Source organism: Vulpes lagopus, chromosome 9 (assembly GCF_018345385.1).
Source record: "Vulpes lagopus strain Blue_001 chromosome 9, ASM1834538v1, whole genome shotgun sequence".
Classification (NCBI taxonomy): Eukaryota; Metazoa; Chordata; class Mammalia; order Carnivora; family Canidae; genus Vulpes; species Vulpes lagopus.
The window spans coordinates 43,668,336-43,692,581 of NC_054832.1; the positions used below are offsets into that span (position 1 = coordinate 43,668,336).

Here is a 24,246-nt window from a genome sequence, read left to right on the forward strand (position 1 = left end):
CAGAATCTAGAAGAGTAGAAGAAAAATATCTTTTTTCCTTCTCTACTACACAAAATTAAGTAAAATGAAGTTCGGTTGCCCTCAAGTTTATTAACAAGACATTCGTTGTCTTATAAAGCTCCACAGGGTGTGACTTCCTGAGTAGTCATAGATTTTAGGTCAGTTTCAAAAAGAGACAGAAACAATAGAGTACTATTAGGATAATATTTTGAAGTTGGCCATAGGTTCCTCCCTCAGGTTCAAGTGACTTTTAATAACTGATTGTCTGCTATTGGGGATCCAGCCACCAATTTTGCCCAGGCCTGTGATTTGAGCCAAACCAGAATTCACAAAACTGAATGAATGTGGTAGACTGTACTGTAGTTAACTTGGGCCACAATCCCAATAGATGGCTTCCATTAGAAGTTGGCAACATATCTGGCCCTCAGAAAAATTCCAGTTATTTTTTCCAATCATGACCCCAAATTATATCATACTCAATTTTTATAAAGAGTTGCTTCCAAAATGAGTAGATAGAACTCATTAAATTAGTTTCATAAAATTCATTAAAAGTATCCTACAGATTGTACTGAAGTTGTATTAAGTTCCTTTAATATAGAAAAATCTCAGTGTTAGAATTAACCAAATTCTACTTTGTGAAACACACTCCCAAATATATGAACAAAGACATATGGGAAACTCACGTAAAAGAATCCAAGCGGTCCAGATATATATGGCATTTTCATTCCCAAGAGATACTTGACTTGTGAAGTCACGACGTGGGTGGCAGCCCCAGTTGTCATCGCACTAATCACAGGCTCTGTAAGCAGGAATGTGGCACTGCCCAGTTGTAGCAGAAACATGGCCACCTAAGAGGACAAAGGAAAATGACATTTCCCAAGGTTCCTAGAGTTAATTTCTGACACGTTTTCATTTTCATTTCATACAGACACAAAGAACTGATGTGAAATGGGTTCCTTAAATTTTATATATTCAATATCTTGAGTCTTCTTGAAAACATAACTAGGTTCCAAGAGTTTTCAAATGTCATTGGGTACGGTGTAAGTGCTCCAGTTAAAGTGAACACATTTTTCCCCCTGAAAATGGACTTTTCTTTTTTTTTCTTTTTTCCTAATCACATACATAGGTCACAAAAAGGGGAAATATGCTCAAATCAGTTCATATATGGGGATTTTTTCCCTGGGGAAAAATTAAATCTGTGTTATTATATTTCAATTAAAAAAATTCAGAGGGACATGATTCACTACTCCACACCCAGTAGGCTTAAAACCTCAAAAACATTGAAGAAAAAAGCCATTTCTGGAGTTTCTCCCAGATTCTGAGAAAACGGAACACTTTTTTGACTAGAAACTCTGTCAAGTAGCTCTACATGGCGAATATTAATAAGATAACAGGACTTATTTGTATGTAGAGAAGAGCAAAAGGCAGAGATAGATTAAAGATATATGAATTCAGAAGCCCAGGAAACAGTAGAAAACTCATTTTCCTTAAACAGTCCCTTGCTATTCCTAGCATCATGCTCTATGGCAAAACCATGTCATGACTTAAAAGTATCAAGTTGAAGTAGAAGCTGTGCATTGAGCTCTGCTGGGCAAAAGATGGACCAGAAGAATCAAAACTCTCCTCTCTCACAATTAATATAGCAACGGTTAGTGTTCTTTGTTCACCAGAGAGAGCTTTCAGAAGATGGCCCATCCTTTGACTGAACACATCTGTGTACACTCAATCATAGAAACTGAAAAATATAAAATTCAGTGTTTTGAAAGTGACCTTAAATGACATTCATGAGTATCCACACTGGAAAAGGGAACAAAGTGGGTCATGTTGATATGTTCCCTCAATGTGTTAATTATAATATTTAGGTCGGGTCTTAAAATTCCTGCTGGAAAATAAGATTAATTATTAAAAATCTGAGGAAAGAATAGCAATGAGATCTCCTTCTATGAAGAGCTCACACTGATGAAAAAGAGAAGTATAATGTGCTACCTGGTAACATGAAAGCATAAATTGCAAAATATATCATTTCTATCATATTCCAAGGCCCTGTGACCAAAAGCAACCATTCTCTGAATTTACATCAGAGTTTCCTGGGCTCATATCTGAAAACCTAAGTTCTAATCCTGGCTCCACTATATCCTAGTTTTGTAACTATAGAAAACCTACTGAAATTTTCCGAGCCTCATTGCCACCTAAAATCATTCAGGTGATGTCTACACTATCTGTCCTGTAGAATCATTATAAAATGAATATGAAGTAATATAAGAAAGGGTTTCGGAACCTGTAAAATGTGCAACATATGTGATGCACCAGGAACATCATGAGGTATTGTGCATATTCACCCAGTAAGGAAAAAACCAGCCACGGTTTTGAAAACATAGTAGAGGCCACACCTCATTTTCCAACTCTGGAAAACTTGAAGGAATTTATCACTGCAGAAAGAAATGAAATTGTTTGCAGTTTAGCAGCCCCCTTTTATACAATATGTAATAAAAAAAATAATATGGATTGCCAACATAGAAATCAGGCAATCTGTTTCTGCCAACATAGGAGGCCAGAGCAGCAGCTTCTGCTACTAACATTTCTTTCCAGAAACTATGTGTGTGTTTGTCAAAGGAGAAATGTCCTGAGGGAAATATGCAATCAATGGTATAGGTACAAATGGAACACACTGATCTTCTTGGCAACTCTTGATTCATAGTCTGTTGATTTTCATCCTGAACACACAATCAGTTAAGAAAAACATTGAACCAATTTTCCCCCAGTGTCTATCTACTAGAAAGTAAATTCCAGCTTATGACATTAACTCTTACAGGCCCTAAGGATAAAATTAGCATATTACTGGGGTCAGATGAACACTAGAGAGTTGGATTTTCAATTCAGCTAAATGCAGCCTACAAGCAATCCAAATCTTTGAAATTGTGAAACCTGTTTGCCTATATGGAATTTTATGCAAACGTGGAATGTTGGAAAGTTCTTATCTCTATGCCAAGAAATCTTATCTTCATTTCTTTTAAGAAGCAACCTCTTTTGAGAGGCCTTGTGTAAGTCATCACCATTCTATCTTCTGTTTATTACTTGTTTCCTAAATTCTAGCACTTTCTAGAAGAGTTAATGATTTTTCATGGTCAAGAAACAAAGGTCACTTAGCCTGAAATCATTTACCCACCACTTCCAGCTAACCGCTGTCTGCTAGTAGCAGCTTCCTAGTCATCTTCACAACCTGAATGTTACAAATGGAAGGGTCCAGGAAAGTACAAGATATAAAGAGTTCAGTCTTTTCATACATTGAAAAGACGTATACCTGCCTTACAACAGAAACCAGAAAAGATGAAGTACCCTCCTTAAAACTTATCCAAAGACTCAAAGTGTTTTTGTAATATACTACTTGTACACATTTTCATGCTTTAAAAAAAAAAATCTTCCCAGCAAGAGATAAATCCCTAAAATGGAGAACTCTTGACTCAGAAAGGTCAACAAGCCCCTTAAGAGCTCATTTCTGATACAAGCCATTGGGTATGTGAAGGATGATTGCAAACATGTGAGATTTTACTGAAGAAAAATTACTCTTTTCTGGATGACAACATTCTCCATAACCCAAGGCAATGGCAGATATTTTAAGGAGGAGAAAGAGGAAGAGGAGGAGGAAAAAGGAAAAGTGAACAATAGGAAAGAGAAGAGAAATTCAAGAATTCCTCTTTTCCCACTACCCAAATTTTAACAGTTTATTCACATCAAAATTAGCGCCCTAATACAGAGGCTGATTGATGCGCACAGCCTGAAGGTAGCAAGTACTGATGCAACAAAGGTTTTGCAAGAAGCACCCCACAGATGGATGTGGCTCCTAAGATTATCTTAGAATTTAAGTATGTAAAATGAGGACCCTTCTAGACTATTTTGCTTGGAGGCCCAGTATTTAAATTTTATACCAATGTTTAGGATTTTTTAAAGCTAATGACTTAATAAACAGCCACCTCAGCTCCCTTTGCTAATAATATAGATAACAATAATTCTAAACTGGCTAGCCAACTCCCAAAATTTGGCCATGCAATGTTTTATGAGAAAATAAATTTTATACAATCAATATAGTTCAGCTGTTTGTAGTAAAGCTGATGATTTGGGCTAATGCTGAAAACCTCTGACACACATTATCAAGGTTCACTAGCGTGATACTATTGGGTAATGTTTCTATAAACACCATGTGTTCTATATAAATTGAATGCATCTCAGATTTCAGGCTTTTTTTTTTTTTTTTTGCAAGCGGCCTTAAAATAGTGAAAAAAAGAAAAGAGTACATAGTAAACAACTATACTACCCAAGTGGATACAATACAGCATGTATTTCAGGTTTTGTCAGTTTGTTTGCAATCTGTTTTTTTTTTTTTACATTATCCCAAGTCATTCATTTGTCTGTTCAATAAATATTTACTGAATACCTACGGGGGGGCAGGTGGAGCATTGTTGCAAAATACAGAGATAAAGATAGGGTTCATACTTTAAAAACCATTAAAAGAGAGGTGAAATGAAGATGCTGGGAGGGGGCATTATTAACCAAAAACATAAAGAACTGCAATGTAGGTGTTGCTCTGAAGGTAGTCTGAGAAGCTCTTTGAGTGGGAATTCAAATGCTAAGAGCTTGTGTTCTTTACTGAGAAGCGAATGCAGATTTGGGGAAGAGAGCTAAATCACTCATAACAATAGGAGATGAGAATGCTCCCTAGAGGATACAGCAAAAAACAAAACAAAACAAAAAAACAAAAAACAAGAAAAAAAACCTGTGTGGCCAGAAAACTTGAGAATGAAAAATGTCAAATGGATACCTATAAAGTTATACACTGCAAAATTGAGAATATAAAACCCTTCTCCACACTTTTCAGTGCTAAAAGGGAAGGAGCTATCAAGCCATGCAAAGACATGGATGTATCTTAAACCAATATTGTAAATGAATGAAGACAGTCTAAAAAAGCTATATCCTGCATGATTCCATTTATGTGATAGTCTAGGAAAGGCAAAACTATAGAGACAGTAAGCAGATCAGTAGTTGCCAGGGGTTTGGGAGTGGGAGAATGTGTAATAGAAAAAAATACATGGAATTTGCTAGGATGGTGAAACTATTCTGTATGATACTGTAATAGTGGATACATAACATAAGCATTTGTCAAAACCCATAGATCTTTACAGAACAAGAGTGAACCTTAATGGATGAAAATTTTTTTAAAAATCATTCGGAGGTCAGGAGATCCCAGAATGGAATGCAGAATATGGCAAAGAATCTGACAACTACTGCTGTGTTTACTATCTCTATAAATTTTGCCTTTTCCAGAGTGTCGTTCGAATAGCATCACATAATATATAGACTTTTCAGACTAGCTAAATGGATGAAATAACCTCACTGAAAGGGGTGGTAAAAAAAAATCGCTCATGTGAATAACTCTGGAAATGAGTAAAGTCTGTAAAACCAATGATGAAAAAGAAACACTGTAGTCCAGCTATCCCATGGGACAGGAGCTAACTCTGAAACCACTATACATATATACTGGAATTAAAGATTAAGTAGATGGGTAGTGAATGGTGGGAGCCAGGTTTCTCACAGTTGAAGTTACAGACCAGTAAGGGGAGGCTAGAATGATTGATGTGGTAAGGGCTTAGAGTTGGGGATATCTGAGGACTCGTGTTTCGAGATAGATAATATGTAGTCTGCCTCTGATTTTTTACATTTAGCAGACTGTGCAATACATTTACTCATTGTGTTACTTCTAAAAGCTAACAAATCTGGAAAATGTATTAAGTTTGTTCTGAAAAATATAAACTCAGAGTGGTAGCAGAATTCTTCCCCAAATTCCCACCCCCCAATTATTCAATAAAACACTATTTTATGAAGGGATTTTGCAGATAACATTAAGGTTATGTCCTTTACAACAGGAAGAGTATGTTAGAGGAAAAAATAAAAATAGATACGTATAGGAACAGAGATATAGGTCCGCATTTATTTCCTCACTCTGTCAGCAGAGAGGACTAGAAACAATGACTCCCCATTTGCAAGAAGCATACCTAGCACCCAGACCTTGATCTCGAATACCATTCTCTAATAAAAGAAACCAAGGCTCCTCAGAGAAATGGTTGATTCTAGGACTAGAGAAGGAAATATACATTATGAGCCTGGATAACCTTGTAGTGCCAGAAACAGAGTAAGTGCTCCCAAAACAAACAAACAGAGGGATATCTCCAGGAGGGACCTAGGAGCCAACTGAAAGATTTCCCAATGCCCAAAGCTAGAACAATTTGAGGATCAACGTAAATAAAGTAATATTGGATTTTAACCCACAGGATAAAATATTCTTGAGTCCATATTGATATAAATAATTGATTACAATTTTAAAGTAGGGGAGCTGGGAAATCTGCAGTGTAAATTATTATTCCAATAATTTACATAGACACTTCCCATTCCTTACCTCAACTCCTCACTTAAGGTTAACTCCTACCTCTTAAAGGTGGGCTCTGCATATTGACTTCTTTCCAAAGAATACAGTATGGAAAGGAAAGGAAAAGAGAAACTTTACACTGGAGCAACTTGACAAACACTAGTTCAGCCAAGTGATGAAGGTTAACATCAAGAAAGATAAGTTATATTGATAAGTCTAGACTCCTGATATGATGTAATCAGAATGTCACTCTATATCTACCTCCCTGGTCTTCCTCCTAAAAATCCAAAACCCCAGTCTAATCATGAGAAAAATACCAGACAAATCCCAATGGAGGGACATTCTACAGAATACTGACCAGAAGTCCTCAAAACTGTCAAGGTAATCAAAAACAAGAAAAGTCTCAGACATTTTTCACAGCTAAGAGAAGCCTAAAGGGAAATAGGACAATTAAATGTAATGTGGTGTACTGGATGAGGTCCTGGAACAAAAAAAAAATGACATTAGGTGAAATTAAGGAACACTGAAGACTACGTGTGGGCTTTAGTTAATAGCAATGAATCAATCTTGTTCATCAGCTGTGACTAATATATCACACTAATGTAAGATGTTAATAATAGGGAGACTGTAGGTGGATGGGGTAGGTGGCAACTCTGCTCTTTGCGACTTTACCAAAATCTAAAATTATTCTAAAACAAAAAGTTTTTAAAAAGGGAAAGGAAAAGAAAACCTCCTCCACATCTTCCACAGAATCTTCAGGTAAGTCAACATCTCTCCCCATCGCGTGTTCCGTGCATGACGAGTTCCTGAGTGCCGCACACATGGGCATGGGGCAAAGAGCGACCCTCAGAGGAGCTTCAGATGGCTGGGCTTCAAAGGTATGACGTGTGTAAATAACCATACCAAGACAAGCGTGCGCACATATAAAAGAGAGGAATAGAAAACGTGCCATAGATTTCAGAGGGAGAATTATGCTGGATAGAGGTTAACTTGTACCATGACACTAAGGAGGAATCCAAGTGAGAGAAGTTATTAGAAAGCGTTCCAGAAAGAGGGAAGAATCTGAGTTTGAAGCAGGACAGTGTGCAATATGTTCAGAAGACGCAGAGATGCTAGTTTAGAAGGAGCACAACTAGCCTAAAGGGAGTAACAGAAGATAAAGCAAGACATTTTGAAGTCAGCACGTGGAGCACCTTAAGAGTAGTGAAAAGAGAGCTTTGCAGGAGTGAGTGACATCACTCTCCCATACATTTATTAAACACCTAATTTTGCCAAGAAGTGTGTTGTACACTGGCTCAAAAATCAGAGCTGGGCTTTGGAAGGATTAACCTGATGATAACATGTGGAACAACTGGCCATTTAAAAGGTCAGGATAAGAGGAGTAACTGAAGGAAAAAGGACCAACAAACAAACAAAACAACTAAACTGGACACGGCAGAAATGGAGAAGAGAAATGAGCCATGTGTTGGATTATCCAGAGGCAAACTGATCATACATACGTTTAGAAAACACAGTTTATTTTTCATTTGATTTTTTTATTGTCAAGTGTATCAGACATTCACTGGGGTTAAGAATTATTTTTATTTGGAATTACATGGTTGAAAGGGGCACCATCATCTTTTCAGTTCTCAGACTTTTCTGGGAAAAAAAAAAGCCTCTAGTGCAAGAGGTGATGAGAATCAGAAGGGCTAGGGGTGGATAATGTTTTGACTTTTCTGCCTTCCTTTCTGCCCCAGTTATAGAAAATGATGATGCTGATGATGAGAGGACTGGAGCATGATGGTATTAGAAGACACAGGGGCATAGAAGTGGCTGTATTTTTATTTTTCACTGGGAGGTGGCTGGGGAATGGCTGTGGGAAGAGGTGGGAAATTTCACGGACTAGGTCTTCACATTTCAGCTAGACAGCTCTGACAAAATTCATAACCAAATTAGAAAATTATAATACATTTTCTCACTCCTTTTTTCATTAAGAACTGTTTACAGTTTAAACAAATATAAACACATTCCCTATCTTCTGGTCAGGGATAAAGGGAGAAAATGGTACATTAATAAAAGTTTAAAAAAATCTCAATTTAATTTTGCTGCTTCACATAGTGATACCATTAACATTTAATTGACCTTTTTCTTATTCAAGTTATTCAACTTACATTTATTAAATACTAGCTACTGGAATTACAAACAGTCTCTGCTCTAGAGACTCTAGAGACTCCATCTAGAAAGGTGGGTGTAAATATGTGGAAAATATTTCCGTAGATTGAGAAGTGCTATCATGTAAGTCATGAGCAATGTCTTACCGAAGGAAGTGGGAGGAACCACATATAACCATGTTCAGAGATATCAGGGAAGGCTTCTCTGAGGTGATTATATTTAAGCTGAGCCTTGAGAACTATGCAAGTGACAGGGAAGAGGACGTTGAGAGCCTGGAGAATGGCAGGTGTACAGCCAAAGCCATTGCCCCCCCACTCAAGTCATGCCTAGCGACAGGCTGCTGCTGCTAGTAAACAGGTCAGGTGTGAGAAAGAACCAACACAATGCCTGACCTTAGAAGTTACTGGGACTAACTCTGGGAAATGAACTAGGGGTGGTGGAAGGGGAGGTGGGCGGCAGGGTGGGGGGTTGACTGGGTGGCGGGCACTGAGGTGGGCACTTGACGGGATGAGCACTGGGTGTTATTCTGTATGCTGACAAATTGAACACCAATAAAAAGTAAATTTATTTTTTAAAAAAAGAAGTTACTGGATGGTGTTTCCTTGCTTCCTAAGTATGAGCTTAGAAAGCCACGTTGCTAACATAGCAGTTAGGAGACTGTACACTGGAGCCCAACTCCTACTTGGCTAGTTCCTAATGACGAGATTCTAAATAAGTCACTTTACCTTTCAGTACCTTCACCTGTATAATGGGAACAACAAAATGATTTATTTCATAAAATGTTGATGGGATTTAAGGTATCAATATATGCAATAAGATGAGAACAGAGCTTAGCATATAGTACAATGCTAAATATTATTATCATTATTTTTAACTTGAAGAATTTTCATTTTTATAATTTTAAGGATGTTATAATTCTACTTTTATGTGTATTACTTCTTAGCTTCACCAGGTACAAATACAGTTAGAAAGATTTATATTAAATAATGACTTCCTGAGTGTAACGGTTGTGAAATAGTCAAACATCATCAAGAAAAATTTTAGATTATGTTCCCCCTGCACTTCAAGAAGAATGAAGTCAATGATTTTTCTGGAAGGAGTATGTATATGATGTGTTGAATAGGCAGGGTAGACCAGTCTGTATCTTAAGTCTTTCCTATAGTCATGATCCCACTATTTAATACACCCCCAAAATGTTTAGTACAAAACCAAAAGCAAATGAAAATCCATTTGGGTCTGCAGTCAGTTTCTATCATTCCTAAAGACATAAACCTATGTGTTTCCAGAATGCACCAGACAATAGTACAAGACTCTGCCACTAAACACCCCATGCTTGTGCAACTGTCAAACAAAGGAGCTGTATATCCCCATGTCCTCCAGGGCAGAAGCCTTGTCCCATAGTCGCTTCAGAAAAGTAGAGCTTGGGAAAACTTCCAGCAGTAAATGGGCAGGGGACAATCCCAGACCCTTCTCAGTTCTTGGAAAAAGGAATGGGCAAAATGCCCAACATGAGAATAATAAAAAGCTACAGGGAGTAGAGAACAATGGTTTTTAAAAGTGACTTAACTTTTATTGAGTGTTTGTGTCCCCAACAGAAATGCTTACTGATACTGGCATTTTAAAGGGCTCCTCCTTGCCTTAAAATTAACACTTCATTGCTCTGACTAAGCAAGCGATTCCTCTCTTGGCTGCTACTGTTTTTTGGCTAGAAAATGTTTCTTTTTAATTTTTTTTGAAAAGTAACGCTACTAGCACAAAATTGCATCACTTCCAGCAGAAAGCCTTTCTTTGCAAAATGAGACACTTAATGTACCTTAGAAATAGATGGTACAAGTGGAAACTAAAAGATTCCCAGCCCAGAAAGTTCCATTTCAATCAGATACTGCCTGAGTTCTAATTATAGAGGTTCTTTCTATGTTACAAAACCATTACCAAAAAAACCTAGAAAACCAACAGCAATGACGTTACACAGAGGAAAGTAAACCAAGCCAAAAAATAATATAGTATTCACTCATTATAACATGTCATCCAGTGGGCATATATTTCCCCATTGGAAAAAGGGGAAAAAAGCTAAATGCTTATATGTGACATGTCTGAGTGAATAGAACCAGGAGACAAATGCATAACTGCTGTGCTCTGTATTGGAAATCCTCAGGTTGCTATGAGAAAGTCAAACCAGAAGGGCACTGTTTTTATGAAACTAGAAAATGCAAACTAATCTACAGTGATTGATGGTTGAAGGGAGGCGGGAGGTCTTAAAGGAGTGAAGAGAAAGTCAAGTGTCAAGGAAAAAATTGTGGGAGTCACAGATATTTTCACTATCTTAACTGTGGTGCTGGCTTCCTGCATGTGTCAAAACATCAAATTGCACACTAAATATGTGGAATTTATGTATGGCAATTATACGTCAATAAAGCTTTTTTAAAGGGCCCATAATCTAATCTGCAACATAGAAACCTATCACATTACATTATTGTGGTTGTATAAGTGCATTTTATACTAGCAATATAAAAAAAAATGGTAAGGGAGAAGAGAAACAGGAATTATGTCCTTGCCTGAATGACAATGAATGAGAGATATGTGAATGCATTCATGTTTATGATGTACACATAAACAGTTTACCTAAAAGGTAATCAAACCACTACAAGGCAAATCTCTGTATTCTGGTGAAAACAGCCTATAATAAGGAACACATCAAGAAAGCCCAAGTAGACAAAAATTAAATAAGAATATTGAAAACTTAATAACTTAATCAATAAGGTAGGACTTACAGCTCTACACTAAGAGACTATGCGTTCTTCTCCCCAAGTGCTCATGAAACATTCACAAAAATTGATCATATATTAGGTTACAAGAAAAACATCAGTAAATTAGAAAATGTAGAAATATTACAAACAGCTCTCTCTGACCACAATGCAGTAACGAATTATTGGCAAAACTGAAAAACAAAAAGCACCATTCATTTGGAAATTTAAAACCTTTTCCTAAATAATTGTTGGGTGAAAGGGGAAATATAAACCAAAAGTACTGAATTTTTTTAAAGATTTTATTTATTTATTTGACAGAGAAGGAGACAGCACACAAGCAGGGGGAGCAGCAGAGGGAGAGGGAGAAGCAGGCTCTCTGCTGGGCAGGGAGCCCTATGTGGGGCTTGATCCCAGGACCCTGGGATCGTGACCTGAGCCAGAGGCAGATGCTTAACCAACTAAGCCACCCAGACACCCCACAAGAGCTGAATTTCTAAAATGTATTGACAGTTAAACATTATCAGAATGTACAGAAAACATTTCAAGCAATGAGCATGGGAAAATTCACTAAATTCACTAAATGTATTTATCAATAAAAATTTTTAAATTATAATAAATGAATTCCCAACTCAAAAACTAGAAAAAGAACAACTAAACTAAAAAGATAGCAAAAGGAAATAAAAGCAGAGGTAGCAATAGAAAAAAGTAGACATACTGCTTCAAAATCCTAGTTTTTAAAAAATAATTAAAATAGACCAACTACTAGCTAACTTGATCAAGAAAAAAAGAGTAAAGTACAAATATAAAACTAAAAAATGTCAAAGCAGAAAACATTAAAACAAGAAACTTTAAAAATCATAAGAAATCAAAGACCTACATAAAAATAAATTTGAAAAGCTAAATAAAAAGGATACTATTCTAGGCAAATACAGATTACCAAATTTGACCACATTGGAGACAGAGTGCTGCAACTGACAGCTTCATAAGAAACAGAGAACATTATCAAGAAATTACCACCAGGGGTGTCTGGGGGGTGGTCAGTCGGTTAAGTGCCCTCCTCTGGCTCAGGTCATGATCTCAGGGTCATGGGATCGAGCCCCATGGCGGGCTCCCTGTTCAGCAGGGTGTCTGCTTCTCCCTCTCCCTCTGTCCCTCCCCCAGCTTGTGCTCTCTCTGTCATAAATAAATAAAATCTTAAAGAAAAAGAAAGGAGAAAGAAAGAAAGAAAGAAAAAGAAAAGAAAGAAAGAAAGAAGAAAGAAAGAAAGAGAAAGAAAGAGAAAGAAAGAAAGAAAGAAAGAAAGAAAGAAAGAAAGAAAAAAAGAAAAGAAATTACCACCAAAAAGAGCACCAGGAAACAGATCACTTCAACGGGAGATTTTTAAAGGGAGGATTCCACAAACCCTTCTAGTCCTAGATCCTCTAGAAGCGCTTAAGAACACTAGGAAAAAAAGGTTGAGAAGAAAGTAAAACATGCATAACTAGACCTGATGCAGGGAGCACAAAAAAAGAAACTACAATCCACTAGCATGGAAGAAAAATGAAGCAAAAGTACTAGATAAAAAATTAATAAACGGAGCCTGGGTGGCTTAGTCAGTAAAGTATCTGCTGTGGGCTCAGGTCATGATCTTAGGGTCCTGGGAGGGAGACCCGCATGGAACTCCCTCCCAGGGCCCCCCACCCCCACATCCAGTTCCACAATCAATGCGGAGGCTGCTTCTCCTTCTCCCTCTGCCTTTCCTACTGTTTGTGCGCTGTCTCAAATAAATAAATAAATAAATAAATAAATAAATAAATAAATAAATAAAATCTTAAAAAAATTAATAAACAGAATCCAAAACCACATTAAGAACAAAATACACCATGATCAAGTGGGAATTATTTGAGTGATTTAAGGTCAGTTCAATGTTAGGAAACCCATTAATATAACACATAATAGACTCCGGAGGAAAAAGAATCATATGATTATCTCTATAGATGCTGAAAAAGCCTGCAGCAATATTCAAAACTTTTTCTGATTTCTATTAAATACACAAATATATAAAACAATAAATAATTTATTAACATGGTAAAATATATACATTCTGTTCTCAAGGCTAGCATCTTAATGGAGATTTAATGGCATTTTGAGCAAATTAGAGAAAAGGCAAAAAAAAAAAAAAAAACCCCAAACCCTACTGTTTCCACTATTATTTATCATTATAGCAGAGGTACCATCTAATGCAATTGAACAAGAGGAATCACGAGTTATATTAATTTGTAAAGAAGTAAAAATACCTCTAGAAAGTACTAGAAAATCAATAAATAATAAAACTTACTTAACTAGTAAAAAAAAAAAAAAAAAAGACCCCAATAAGGTGTCAAGATGTATAATGAACAGACCCAAACACTTCATATATACATGTATACAATATTGGAGCTTGCTTATTCACTCTCCTCATCCAAAAGTAATATTATTCTTTCTTGATAATGACATGTTCAGTTACCCCTCTCCCCACTAGACTATATCTCCTATGAAAAGAGACCTAAGTCCGTCCTCCCCCTCCTGTATTCCCTATGTCTAGCAGATAGCTGGCTAGAGCAGAGGTCCACCACTGGCACTGATGTTGAATCTTTCTAGCAACTATCACAATCTTTATCACTAGCAGAATCCCAATTTTGTTCACTTTTCTTTTTGTGAGATATTCAAGGAAGGAGTTTCTACATTCCAGAGGTGAATTTTAATTAGTCTAAGACAAGTATGGTGATATCCTTCCCCAACTCATTGGCAATTCTTTTCCGAATGACCATGTGATCCCTGGGTGGCTCAGCGGTTTGGCGCCTGCCTTTCGCCCAGGGCATGATCCTGGAGTCACGGGATTGAGTCCCACATCGGGCTCCTGGCATGGAGCCTGCTTCTCCCTCCTCCTATGTCTCTGCCTCTCTCTCTCTCTTTCTCTATGTCTATCATAAATAAATAAATAAATAAATAAATAAATAAATAAATAAATAAATAAAAAGAATGACCATGTGATACTTCCAAGCAGGAGGAATCCACCAGGGACTTTCTGGTTAAGTTTTTATTCCCGATAAAGACACGTACAAGGAGAAACTGCCATTTTTCTGTCTCCATGTGATTTTTGAGGACATGGTGCCTGGCAATTGTGCAGCATTTTGAAACCAAGCAGTCATGAAGCGAGGGGTCACCCTGGAAGAAAAGTAACCAGCCCAGGGTAGCATTGCAGGAAGAAATAAAAAACATAGGCTATTGAGGAAATCATAGTTACTGAGTTAACCAACCGGGAACTCCACTACCACCAGAATTCTTGTTATATGAAATACTAAACTCCTTTTTTTTTTTTACTAAACTCCATTTTTAAGCCACTTTTGTGTATATATATTTTCTCCAGCTGACAGCATCTTAACAGATACATTTGTTAAATAAATAAATGAGTGGGAAAAAATCAATAGCTTTTATAGACAGAAACAATAACTAGCTAGAGGATATAATGGTAAAGAAAGCCATGTATAATAGCAACAAAGATGATTAAATACTTAGGAATAAATGTGCAGAATGTGTATGAGGAAACACTCCTGAAAGACTTGAAAGTCTAACAAAAGTAAACTTGAACAAAAACAAACTCACCTGTCCTTGGATAAGATTATTCCATGTCATAAAGATGTCAATTAAAAATAAATAAATAATAAATAAATAAATAAATAAATAAATAAATAAATAAATAAATTTAACATGATCATAATCATAATCATAAGAATATGATTTCTTATCTGATTGATTAGAACTTAGAAGTCTGACAACACATTCTGTTGGTGAGGCTGAGGGTGCTCTCATGTATTTCTGTAGGAATGCAAACTGCTACAACAGTTTTGGACAGGAATTTAAAGATATCTAACAAAACTATAAATGCATTGACCTTTTTAAACAATATTTTATTTAAATTCAATTTACCAACATATAGTGTAACACCCAGTGCTCATCCCATCAAGTGCCCTCCTTAGTGCCCATCACCCAGTTACCCCGTTTCCCCCCAACCTCCCCTTCTGCAGCCCTTTGTTTCCCAGAGTTAGGAGTCCCTTATGGTTTGTCTTCCTCTCTAATTTTTCCCCACTCAGTTTCCCTCCTTTGCCATATAGTCTCTTTCACTATTTCTTATATTCCACATATGAGTGAAACCATATGGTAATTGTGCATTGAGCTTTTGATCCAGTAACTCCATTCTAGGAATTCACCTTGAACAGAAACCACCACCAATATGAAAATACATATGCATATGCATGGCAACATTGTTAACAAATACAAAATCCTGGAATCAAATGCCAAAATATAGAAGATGTGTTGAATTAACAATGGCATATATCCGCACAATCAAGCACAATGCAGCAATAAAAAATCATGAGGGGCATTTCTAGGAGCTAACATGGAATGATTCCCAGGATATACCCTAGAATTTCCATGCAGCAAGAAAAAGCCCACAAAAACAAATCAACAAAAAAACCTTCCAAAGATAAAATTAAAAAAAAAAAAAAACAGAAAGAAAAGTGCTTATAATACATGACACATGAAGGATTAACCTCTTTAATATTCAAAGAGTTCATACTGATCCATATGGAGAAAATTAATGATCCAATAGAAAGATGGGCAAAGGATAAGAACATAAAATTCATAGGAAAGCAGTAAATGGCTAATAAACCTATAAAAAGATAATAAAAGAGTATCAAAATAAAGCAATGATCTGTTAAGTGAAAAAAATCAAATACAAAAGAATGCTACCTTTCACATAAGAAAGAAAGGTAAATAAGAAAAACTCATTTTGCAAAAGTATAAACCAGAAATGAATGAGACAGGTTATCCATAGGAAGTGGGCGAGAATACAGCAGAAAGGGGTGGGCTGGGGAGAAGGACAGTTCTCTGATGTACCTGTTTTCAGAGTCTCCTCTTGCTATAGTAATTAAGTCAAAAAATGTCAGACTCAACTCTTTTAAAATCACAAAATTATTACTTGGCATGGTGTCTGCTATTTCTTGATTTTCCGATTCTGAATGGTTCATTTTTTTAGTTCACCGGCTTTTCTGCAAATCTACCATGTGCAGAGTGCTAGGCTAAGTGCTACGAAACTGGAAAATAGATTAAGATACTGTAATTAACCTCAAATACTCTTTGTTCCAAATAATATCTTATGTAGAAAACAAACCAGGGATCCCTGGGTGGCGCAAGGGTTTGGCACCTGCCTTTGGCCCAGGGCGCGATCCTGGAGACCCAGGATCGAATCCCATGTCAGGTTCCCGGTGCATGGAGCCTGCTTCTCCCTCTGCCTGTGTCTCTGCCTCTCTCTCACTCTCTGTGTGACTATCATAAATAAATAAAAATTAAAAAAAAAAAGAAAGAAAGAAAAAGAAAACAAACCAAAATAATACAGATGTACGGAAAGTTGGAAGAAAAGCAAAAAAGAAGCAATTCTCAAAAGAAAACCAGAATTTTAAGTTATGAAAACAGTTTGCTGTTAAGTATACATCTTAATTCTAATTCATTGTTTATGCCATAGTTTCTCCTAAAAATAGTATCAGATGGGGCGCCTCGGTGGCTCAGTTAGTTAAATGTCTGCCTTCCGCTTTGGTCATGATCCCCAGATCCTGGGATCAAGCCCCACATCAGGCTCCCTGCTCAGCAGGAAGCCTGCTTCTCCTTCTACCCCTCCCCACTGTTCATACTTGCATGAGTACACTCTCTCTCTCTCTCAAATAAATAAATAAATAAAATCTTTTAAAAACTAAAAAATAAATTTAAAAATAACATAGAGATGTTAAAATTAAAGAGAAAAGCATACTAGAATCATTAAGCAATGTTAAGGAATGTAAGTCAAGTAAAGAAGCAGAGAAATAGTTGCATGGGAAAGGAAGTTAGATAAATGAAAGCAACAATTTAGGGGAAAAAGTTATTGATGAACTACCAGAAGAGAAGGCAAAAAAGGAAAAGCACTAATTCACAGAGACCTTATTATGTAATTTAAAAAAAAAAAAGAAGGCAGATCAGTTCATCAATTGAATGTGTTGGCAGACATTGAAGAACCTGTTTCCATGACCTTGTGTAACACAAAATACAAGAAATGTCTGTATAGGTAGCCTCTGGTAGTAGGGTTCTCAGTTACTTACAGCTGACGGCGTTTCCAACTGATACACAGTCTGTGAACCAGATTAGATGTGACTGTTTCAAATGCCTTAACAATATAATTTTATTAACCTAAGTAGTTCCATCAGTTGGAATTTAAAATAAATAAAACAAGGTAAACAAACAAACACCGTCTGCATTTGTAGAAGCTAGACCTCTTGGGACTGCCCTCATATTCAGTAGATTTCAAATCTGAAGGAGGAAAGGAAAAATGACCGAAAAGCTGACTCTAACAGATCCAACAGACCCTAGGGTTCTGGTCGACAATGGACAGATGAGTTTGGAGGTCAAATAAAGTCCAGCCATCTGTTCAAAAATTGGCTAAAACGTGGGTCACAGATCCAGGATCAGAGCTAAAGACAAAGGAAAGCAGATGTTTGATGAAGTTATAAAACAAAATATGCGACTCTCTGGATCAGATTTTACGTGTAATAAAAGTCTATGAAAACCAAATTATTTTTATTATCTTTAATAATATCCTGTTTTACTCTCATGATTCTAGGGAGTTTCATTCCGAGAAATGAGACATGTATTTTTTATGTTGTTAGAATCATGGCTTTTACTTTTATATTTTATTATCATTTAAATTCTTACTACAAATATGCTAGATAATAACAAAATACCTGATGATTGTTTTAAACTATGGAAAATGGAGAAAAAAAATAAACTATGGAAAGTGGTTAAGATAAGACTAAGCCAAAGTTTGCTGGGTCTTATTGTTAGTTACACTTTCCTGGATTTTTATTTTTATTTTTTATTTCTTTTATTTTTTAATTTTTTACTTTCCTGGATTTTTAAAAATACTCATATGCACCTGAAACTACTTGTTTCATGCTTAATAGAATAAGAGAAAAGTTCAAACCTAGTAAAAATAATAAATTCAAAGAGAGATACAAATGGAAAAAAGTGGGACCAGAAGGAGTAATGATACTATCTTTGCTATGTGAATAGAGAGATTTTTATTTTATTTTAAATGAGCAGAAATTAAGGAAAATCTATACCAAATCTACGGCAACATACCCATTTTTGAATCACCAATTCACACGGCTGAGGGTTTCCGAGGTGGGCACAGATGACAGGTCTCACAGTGGCCAATCGAGGAAGAAGAAGCCACTAAGCTTGCCTGTGCAAGTCTCAAAATACATGGACATCATCCATGTTTAAAAAAATAAAACGAAGGTTACAGGGTACTAAGGCAACCAATTTGCTGTAATCATGAAAGCGGAGCCATTGCTGCACAAAATACCTATCGGCCTTCTGGTCTGGTGGCTCCAAAGCAAAGCTCCACTCAGATGGTCTATTTTTTAAAGAACTGGGAAGAGTTGAGTTAGTACTGGTCTTACATCCTAAATTCTCCCACACTTTTTACATTGCTAGAACACAATGTAATTCTAAAAATTTCTGTTTGCTTCTCGCTAGATCACATCTTTTCTTCCAAATTTCCAATTCCAGGCAATCATCAACTATTCTCCTCCCCTCTTGATCTCTACATCATCTTCGACCTTGTAAATGAGGTTACACTGTAAAACAGAGCCTCTCTCAACCCAGAAAACAGCCACCCAGGAAGTTTATGTACCTATACCTCGGCATCAAACAGAAGAAGTCAAAATGGCTAGCAGACAAATTCCACGTCTAATAGTCAGTACTTTCCTACATTTATTTTATATTCACTTCTGAATTATCTAATTTTGATAACTATTAGAAACAGCTGATTATTACATAGTCTGATATTTTGAAGAAATAGAAAGACTAGAGCAGACTTGACACTCAAAAAAAGCTGCCTGATATTGAAAGAGGCAAAGTCTGTGAGTCCAAAGACCTCACACGAGGCTGGTCTAGCACAAACGAAATGCCACTTGTTACTGCTATCGGCAGTTAATATCATAAACTCTGAAAATTGGGAAGGACCCTGGAAACCTGGTCACATCTCTTCTCATTTCTCATTGTAGGAACTTCTCCTACCTCATCCTACAGTGATGAACCAGTCACTGTATGAACACAAGGGCTGTCTCATTGTCTTATAAAGAAGCCCATTCCATTTTGTAGAGCATTTTTTTTAGAAAGCTTGTTCTTACGTCAAAAACTGCTTCCTGGTAACTTTGATTTCTTGATTTTGATTCATTTGTTCAGTGAGCACTTACAGAGTAGCTACTCTATGTAGTAGACAGTATTTCCATAAAGATAAAACACATCTGCCCTTCAGCCGTCTAGAGAGACAAAAACATGATCATGAATAAAAGCAAAGCACCAACTGCCTTTCCTTCCACAGTCTCCCTTTCTTCATTCCCAAGTCTCAGGATCACTTACCTGAATCACACCTCCCAAGAATGAAACGGCTGCAGCAACACCAATCCTTTGCAGCTCGAAGTCCGACAAACCCAGAGTGCTTGTGTTACTCCGTGTGGTGAGGTTCCCACTGCTCAGTGGGACAAGCCGTTCCACTGCGTTGGCTGATATTAAGGATGTCAAGGCGAAGGTGCCTAAAAACGGGTGGTAGAGGGATGGGGAGGGAGGGGGATCTTCTATTAGTAACTGATTTAATAGTAATGGTTGGGTTCCACCATTAAAACTGAATCCATGGTGTAAAACCAAATAGATCTATAGGAACCACTCTTCTCAGAACCCTCAACCCATCCACCCTTCACTCTATTCCATGGGAGAAGTAGAAACTTTCCTGCAAAATGCATATTCCTTCAACACACAGCCACACTCATCTACTTGCTCTTCCCAGGCCATACACTTTCCCACCTCTCTACAGACTTGCATAGAGAATGTCCTCAGGGCAGGAATTAAGATCACTGCTTAGACTTGTAGGCAAGTCCTCTACTTATCAATAATGTGACTTAAAGCACATTACTCTGAATATGCATTATCTCACCTATAAACCAGGGGTAATGATACCTACCTTTAAGGGGTTGGGGGAAATATAAATGAGATGATAAATGTGAAAACCTCAGTTAGGCTCAGTGGTTAGCTGTTAGCTCTTCCACTTCACTTTTAGACCTACCCAACTCATTTCAGACTTCTGACTTTTAAAACTATAGGATAATAATATTTTTTAAAGATTTTATTCATTTATTTGAGAGAGAGAGAGAGAGAGAGAAACACATGAGCAGAGGGAGGGCCAGAAGAAGAGGGAGAAGCAGACTCTCTGCTAGCAGGGAGCCTGACGTGGGGTTGGATCCTAGGACCCCGGGATCTTGACCTGAGCTGAATGAAGGCAGATACTTAACCGACTGAGCCACCCAGGTGCCCCTGTAGGATAATAAATTTATCTTGTTTCAAGCTACTAAGCTCCTGGCAACTTGTTACATTAGAAACAGGAAACGAGAGTATTCAATAATACAAACTGACCACTGAAGAAATCGACACATACTTAGAGGCTGAAACCTTAAGTACACAAAATAAATAGAAATGCCTCTACAGATATTTCTAGTTAAAAGTATTTTTATCATTATCACCTTAATATTTAAGATTAAGGTATCATTTTTGTGATAATAGTTAACTAACTTATTATATCTTATATAACAAGTACTAAATGAGACACAGTACATCAACCATCTCATCTAATTCTCTACAATCATATGAATTTTTTTATTATTTCACTATCCAGAAAGCAGTAAATAGGCTTTCAAAATGTTGTCCAAGGTTGTGCAGATAGCAAACAACAAAGGAGACATACACCTAGAACCATCTAAAACCCAGGTTTTTAACCAGCTTGCTCTATTGTCACGGTGATACTTCACATTCTATTTAGTAATGAAGATGTAGGGCATTATGGAATCTAGCTTGGAAGAAACCTAAAAGATCATTTACTCCAAGTATCAATTACATAAAAAATGGTTTTCAATATTTGAGTAACTAAATTCTAGATAGCCTTTTCTTTCCCTCAAAGAGCTCATTTTCCCTCACTTCATTGTAAATTCAGAATATATGTCCCTCTCTTATGACCTTTTAACAACTTAAAAGTGCAAAGAATCTTTAAAATAACCTTGATTACATAATAATTCAGCAATAAGTCACAGTATATATTGAGTAACTAAGGAACGGAAAGTTATATGTCTTGCCCTAATATTTGCTGTGGTTTTCAGAAGTAAAGTTAGAATTGCTTTGGAAATGTAATCAGCAACTAATGAGCAGTTATTTAAAAAAAAATGACTTATTTATTTTAGGAAGAGAGAGAGAGAGAGTGTGTGCATGCACGCACACATGAACATGGAGGGGAGGGGCCGAGGGAGAAAGTGTCTTAAACAGTCTCCTTGCTTAGCGTGGAGCCCAGTGTGGGGCTTGATCTTATGACCTTGAAATCACAACCTGAGATGAAACCAAGAGTCAGAAGCTTAACCAACTATACCACCCAGGCAGCCCTCTACTGAGCACTTCTAAGTCCCTTTCATTAGTAACATGAGAAGCATAAATATAGACAGAAATTATTACCTGTGGCAACATGACGTCCCATTCCAAATATGGCATAAATGATAGCAGGAAATAGAGACCCATATAAACCGAACACTGGGTGCACAGATGAGAGAATCGCAAAGGCCAACCCTGTCAAGCAGACCCAGGTAATTAGGACCATCTTACAATTCCAAAGTTTGTTTATTTATTTATTTATTTATTTATTTATTTATATTTAAAATTCAATTTGCCAACATATAACACCCAGTGCTCCCCAACAACTCCAAAATTTAGTCTACTACAAAGTAGAATGGATACTGGGTTTTTTTTAATTACAAAAGAAACTATGACCTAATTATTCTACTTGCTCAATGAAATTCTAACATTACTATCCTAAATAACAGGAAAGTCTCTCATTTAGTTCATATTTAAATTTCAATTCTAAAAACCATTATTTTTGGACCACTACCATTCCCCTTGGTCACAGAGATGTCTGCAAGAAAACATTGGTTCAGAGAGTCTTTCTGGTAACAGTGATAACATCAGAAGCAAAATATCTCCACACACACTTCGAGAAGCATTTCTACATTTTTTGTATCATTTTACTGGCACAGTAATAAATAATAAATAATCCCACAGCATCTGTGGGAGAGGTAGGATTACCAGCATTACTGCTGATGTTGAAAAAAAGATGAAAAGTTCAGGAAGGCTGGGCAAGAAGGACACACACTCAAGGCTGCCTGGTTGGTCACTGGCTGGCTGGCCTTAGACTGTACATGATGGCCAGGCTACATGTGAACCTATGCACTTCCCATACTGGACCCAACCTATTTCAGATATAGTTTCTTAGAGTGAAAAAAATTAACTTTGTTTAGTCAAAGAGTAAGTAAGGAGTAACCCATCGATGTTCATTTTTATTCCTCGTACACACTACTGCCTACATCGTTTGTATGTTATATACACATAGAAAATCTTCTTAAAAAATAAAAATAAAATAAAATTTTCTTAGACATGTCCAAACAACCACTAGAGGTTTAAATGTGACCACAATACATGTGAGCATGAGTTCATTACAGTGATCTTGCTTGTGGCCAGTCCGTGGCATTAAACAGCTAGTTAAGCTAGGTTCTGATACATCCATTCAAGTCTGCACAACATAGTGAGAGACATGTGATTGAACATAATGCACTTTACAAGGTGCAAAGAGATCTGAGGAAGGAGGTGGCATCAGAATCTAGATTATCTCAGTATGAGGTTAATTCATTATTCACCTGTGGAGCCTAACAATATGGTTCCTAGATCAATATATATATTTTTTTACTGTTTAACATTCACTGTTTTAAGTGTAATTTCTTTTTAAATAAGTAAACTGTAGCTATACATCAAATATTTTTTCAAACACAACCAGGCATTTTAGCTTTAATTAAAAACCATAAAAGGTCTCCCCGTGACTGTCCCTTTTTATTTTCAAAAACCCGTCTGGATTGATACTTACCTACAATGTATTCCTAAATGTTTGGTGAAAATAAATAAAACGTGGTTATAGAAGGGTCAGTGGCAGAGACTGTTCTAGAATTCCATACATGCAGGATGAGAGGCAGCATTCTGGTTGTTGGGAAGGACAATGTTGAGCATTTCCCTGCCCCACCAGCAAGCCCCTCCTGGCATTTATAGCTAATGCAACCTTGTAAAAAGTGTACATCAGCCACACAGAAAGCTAGAAAATAACTTTTCTCTTTCATTTTCAGAATCAGTTACCTGAAAAAAATTACCTGACGAGAGACTGAACACTGAATGTTCCCAAGTAAGAAAGAAAATGTGGCCCCCATTTCAGAAGACCACCCAAATCTACCAAATCAATGATGGGGGCAAAGGGAAATTGTGTTTGCAGCCTCTTTAACAAAAGCATCTTCGATAAAATATATGCACGCTAAATTTTGATAAATGTGAGAGATATCAACAGGACAGGAGCTTCCCCATTTGGATACATTTTTATTTTATCTGCAACAGAAAATGTATAGACAGAGCCAGAAGCAGTGGGATCCTCACCTCTTGCCTTGTGAATAGCTACCTCTTTTTCTGTTTCCTTTATTATGATAAAAGTCCTTTCTCTCTCTCTCTCCTCCTCTGTTTCCCTCTCCCTCTCTCTCTGACTCTTTAATCCCTCGCAAATCTATGTATAGTAAAATCAGTTCAAAAACAGAGTTTCTTCAGATTTTATACTCTTATCAAATTAAAATGTATTCACACCGTGTAAAGCATGCTGAACCCAAATCTTTAAGAGATCTCTAAACCACAAATGTAAAATATTACTTCAGTAGATTCCTCTGCAAAAACAACCTCAAAAACCAGAAATCCTGTAGACAC

At 36.7% G+C, this 24,246-nt stretch overlaps 1 protein-coding gene across 2 annotated transcripts in view; it reads right to left on the bottom strand.

Annotated features, from left to right (window-relative positions):
• SLC26A7 (solute carrier family 26 member 7) overlaps positions 1 to 24,246 on the bottom strand; it is a 120,016-nt gene that overhangs the window by 71,656 nt on the left and 24,114 nt on the right. For both annotated transcript variants that reach the window (XR_005990016.1, XM_041769662.1), the window contains exons 3-5: positions 21,919 to 22,029; positions 19,789 to 19,961; positions 684 to 848 (exon numbers count right to left, since the gene is read on the bottom strand). Coding sequence is in view for 1 of the 2 variants with exons in the window: in XM_041769662.1 (XP_041625596.1) it covers positions 684 to 848; positions 19,789 to 19,961; positions 21,919 to 22,029 (449 nt within the window). In the remaining variant the exon portion in view is untranslated. The remainder of the gene's footprint in view (positions 1 to 683; positions 849 to 19,788; positions 19,962 to 21,918; positions 22,030 to 24,246) is intronic.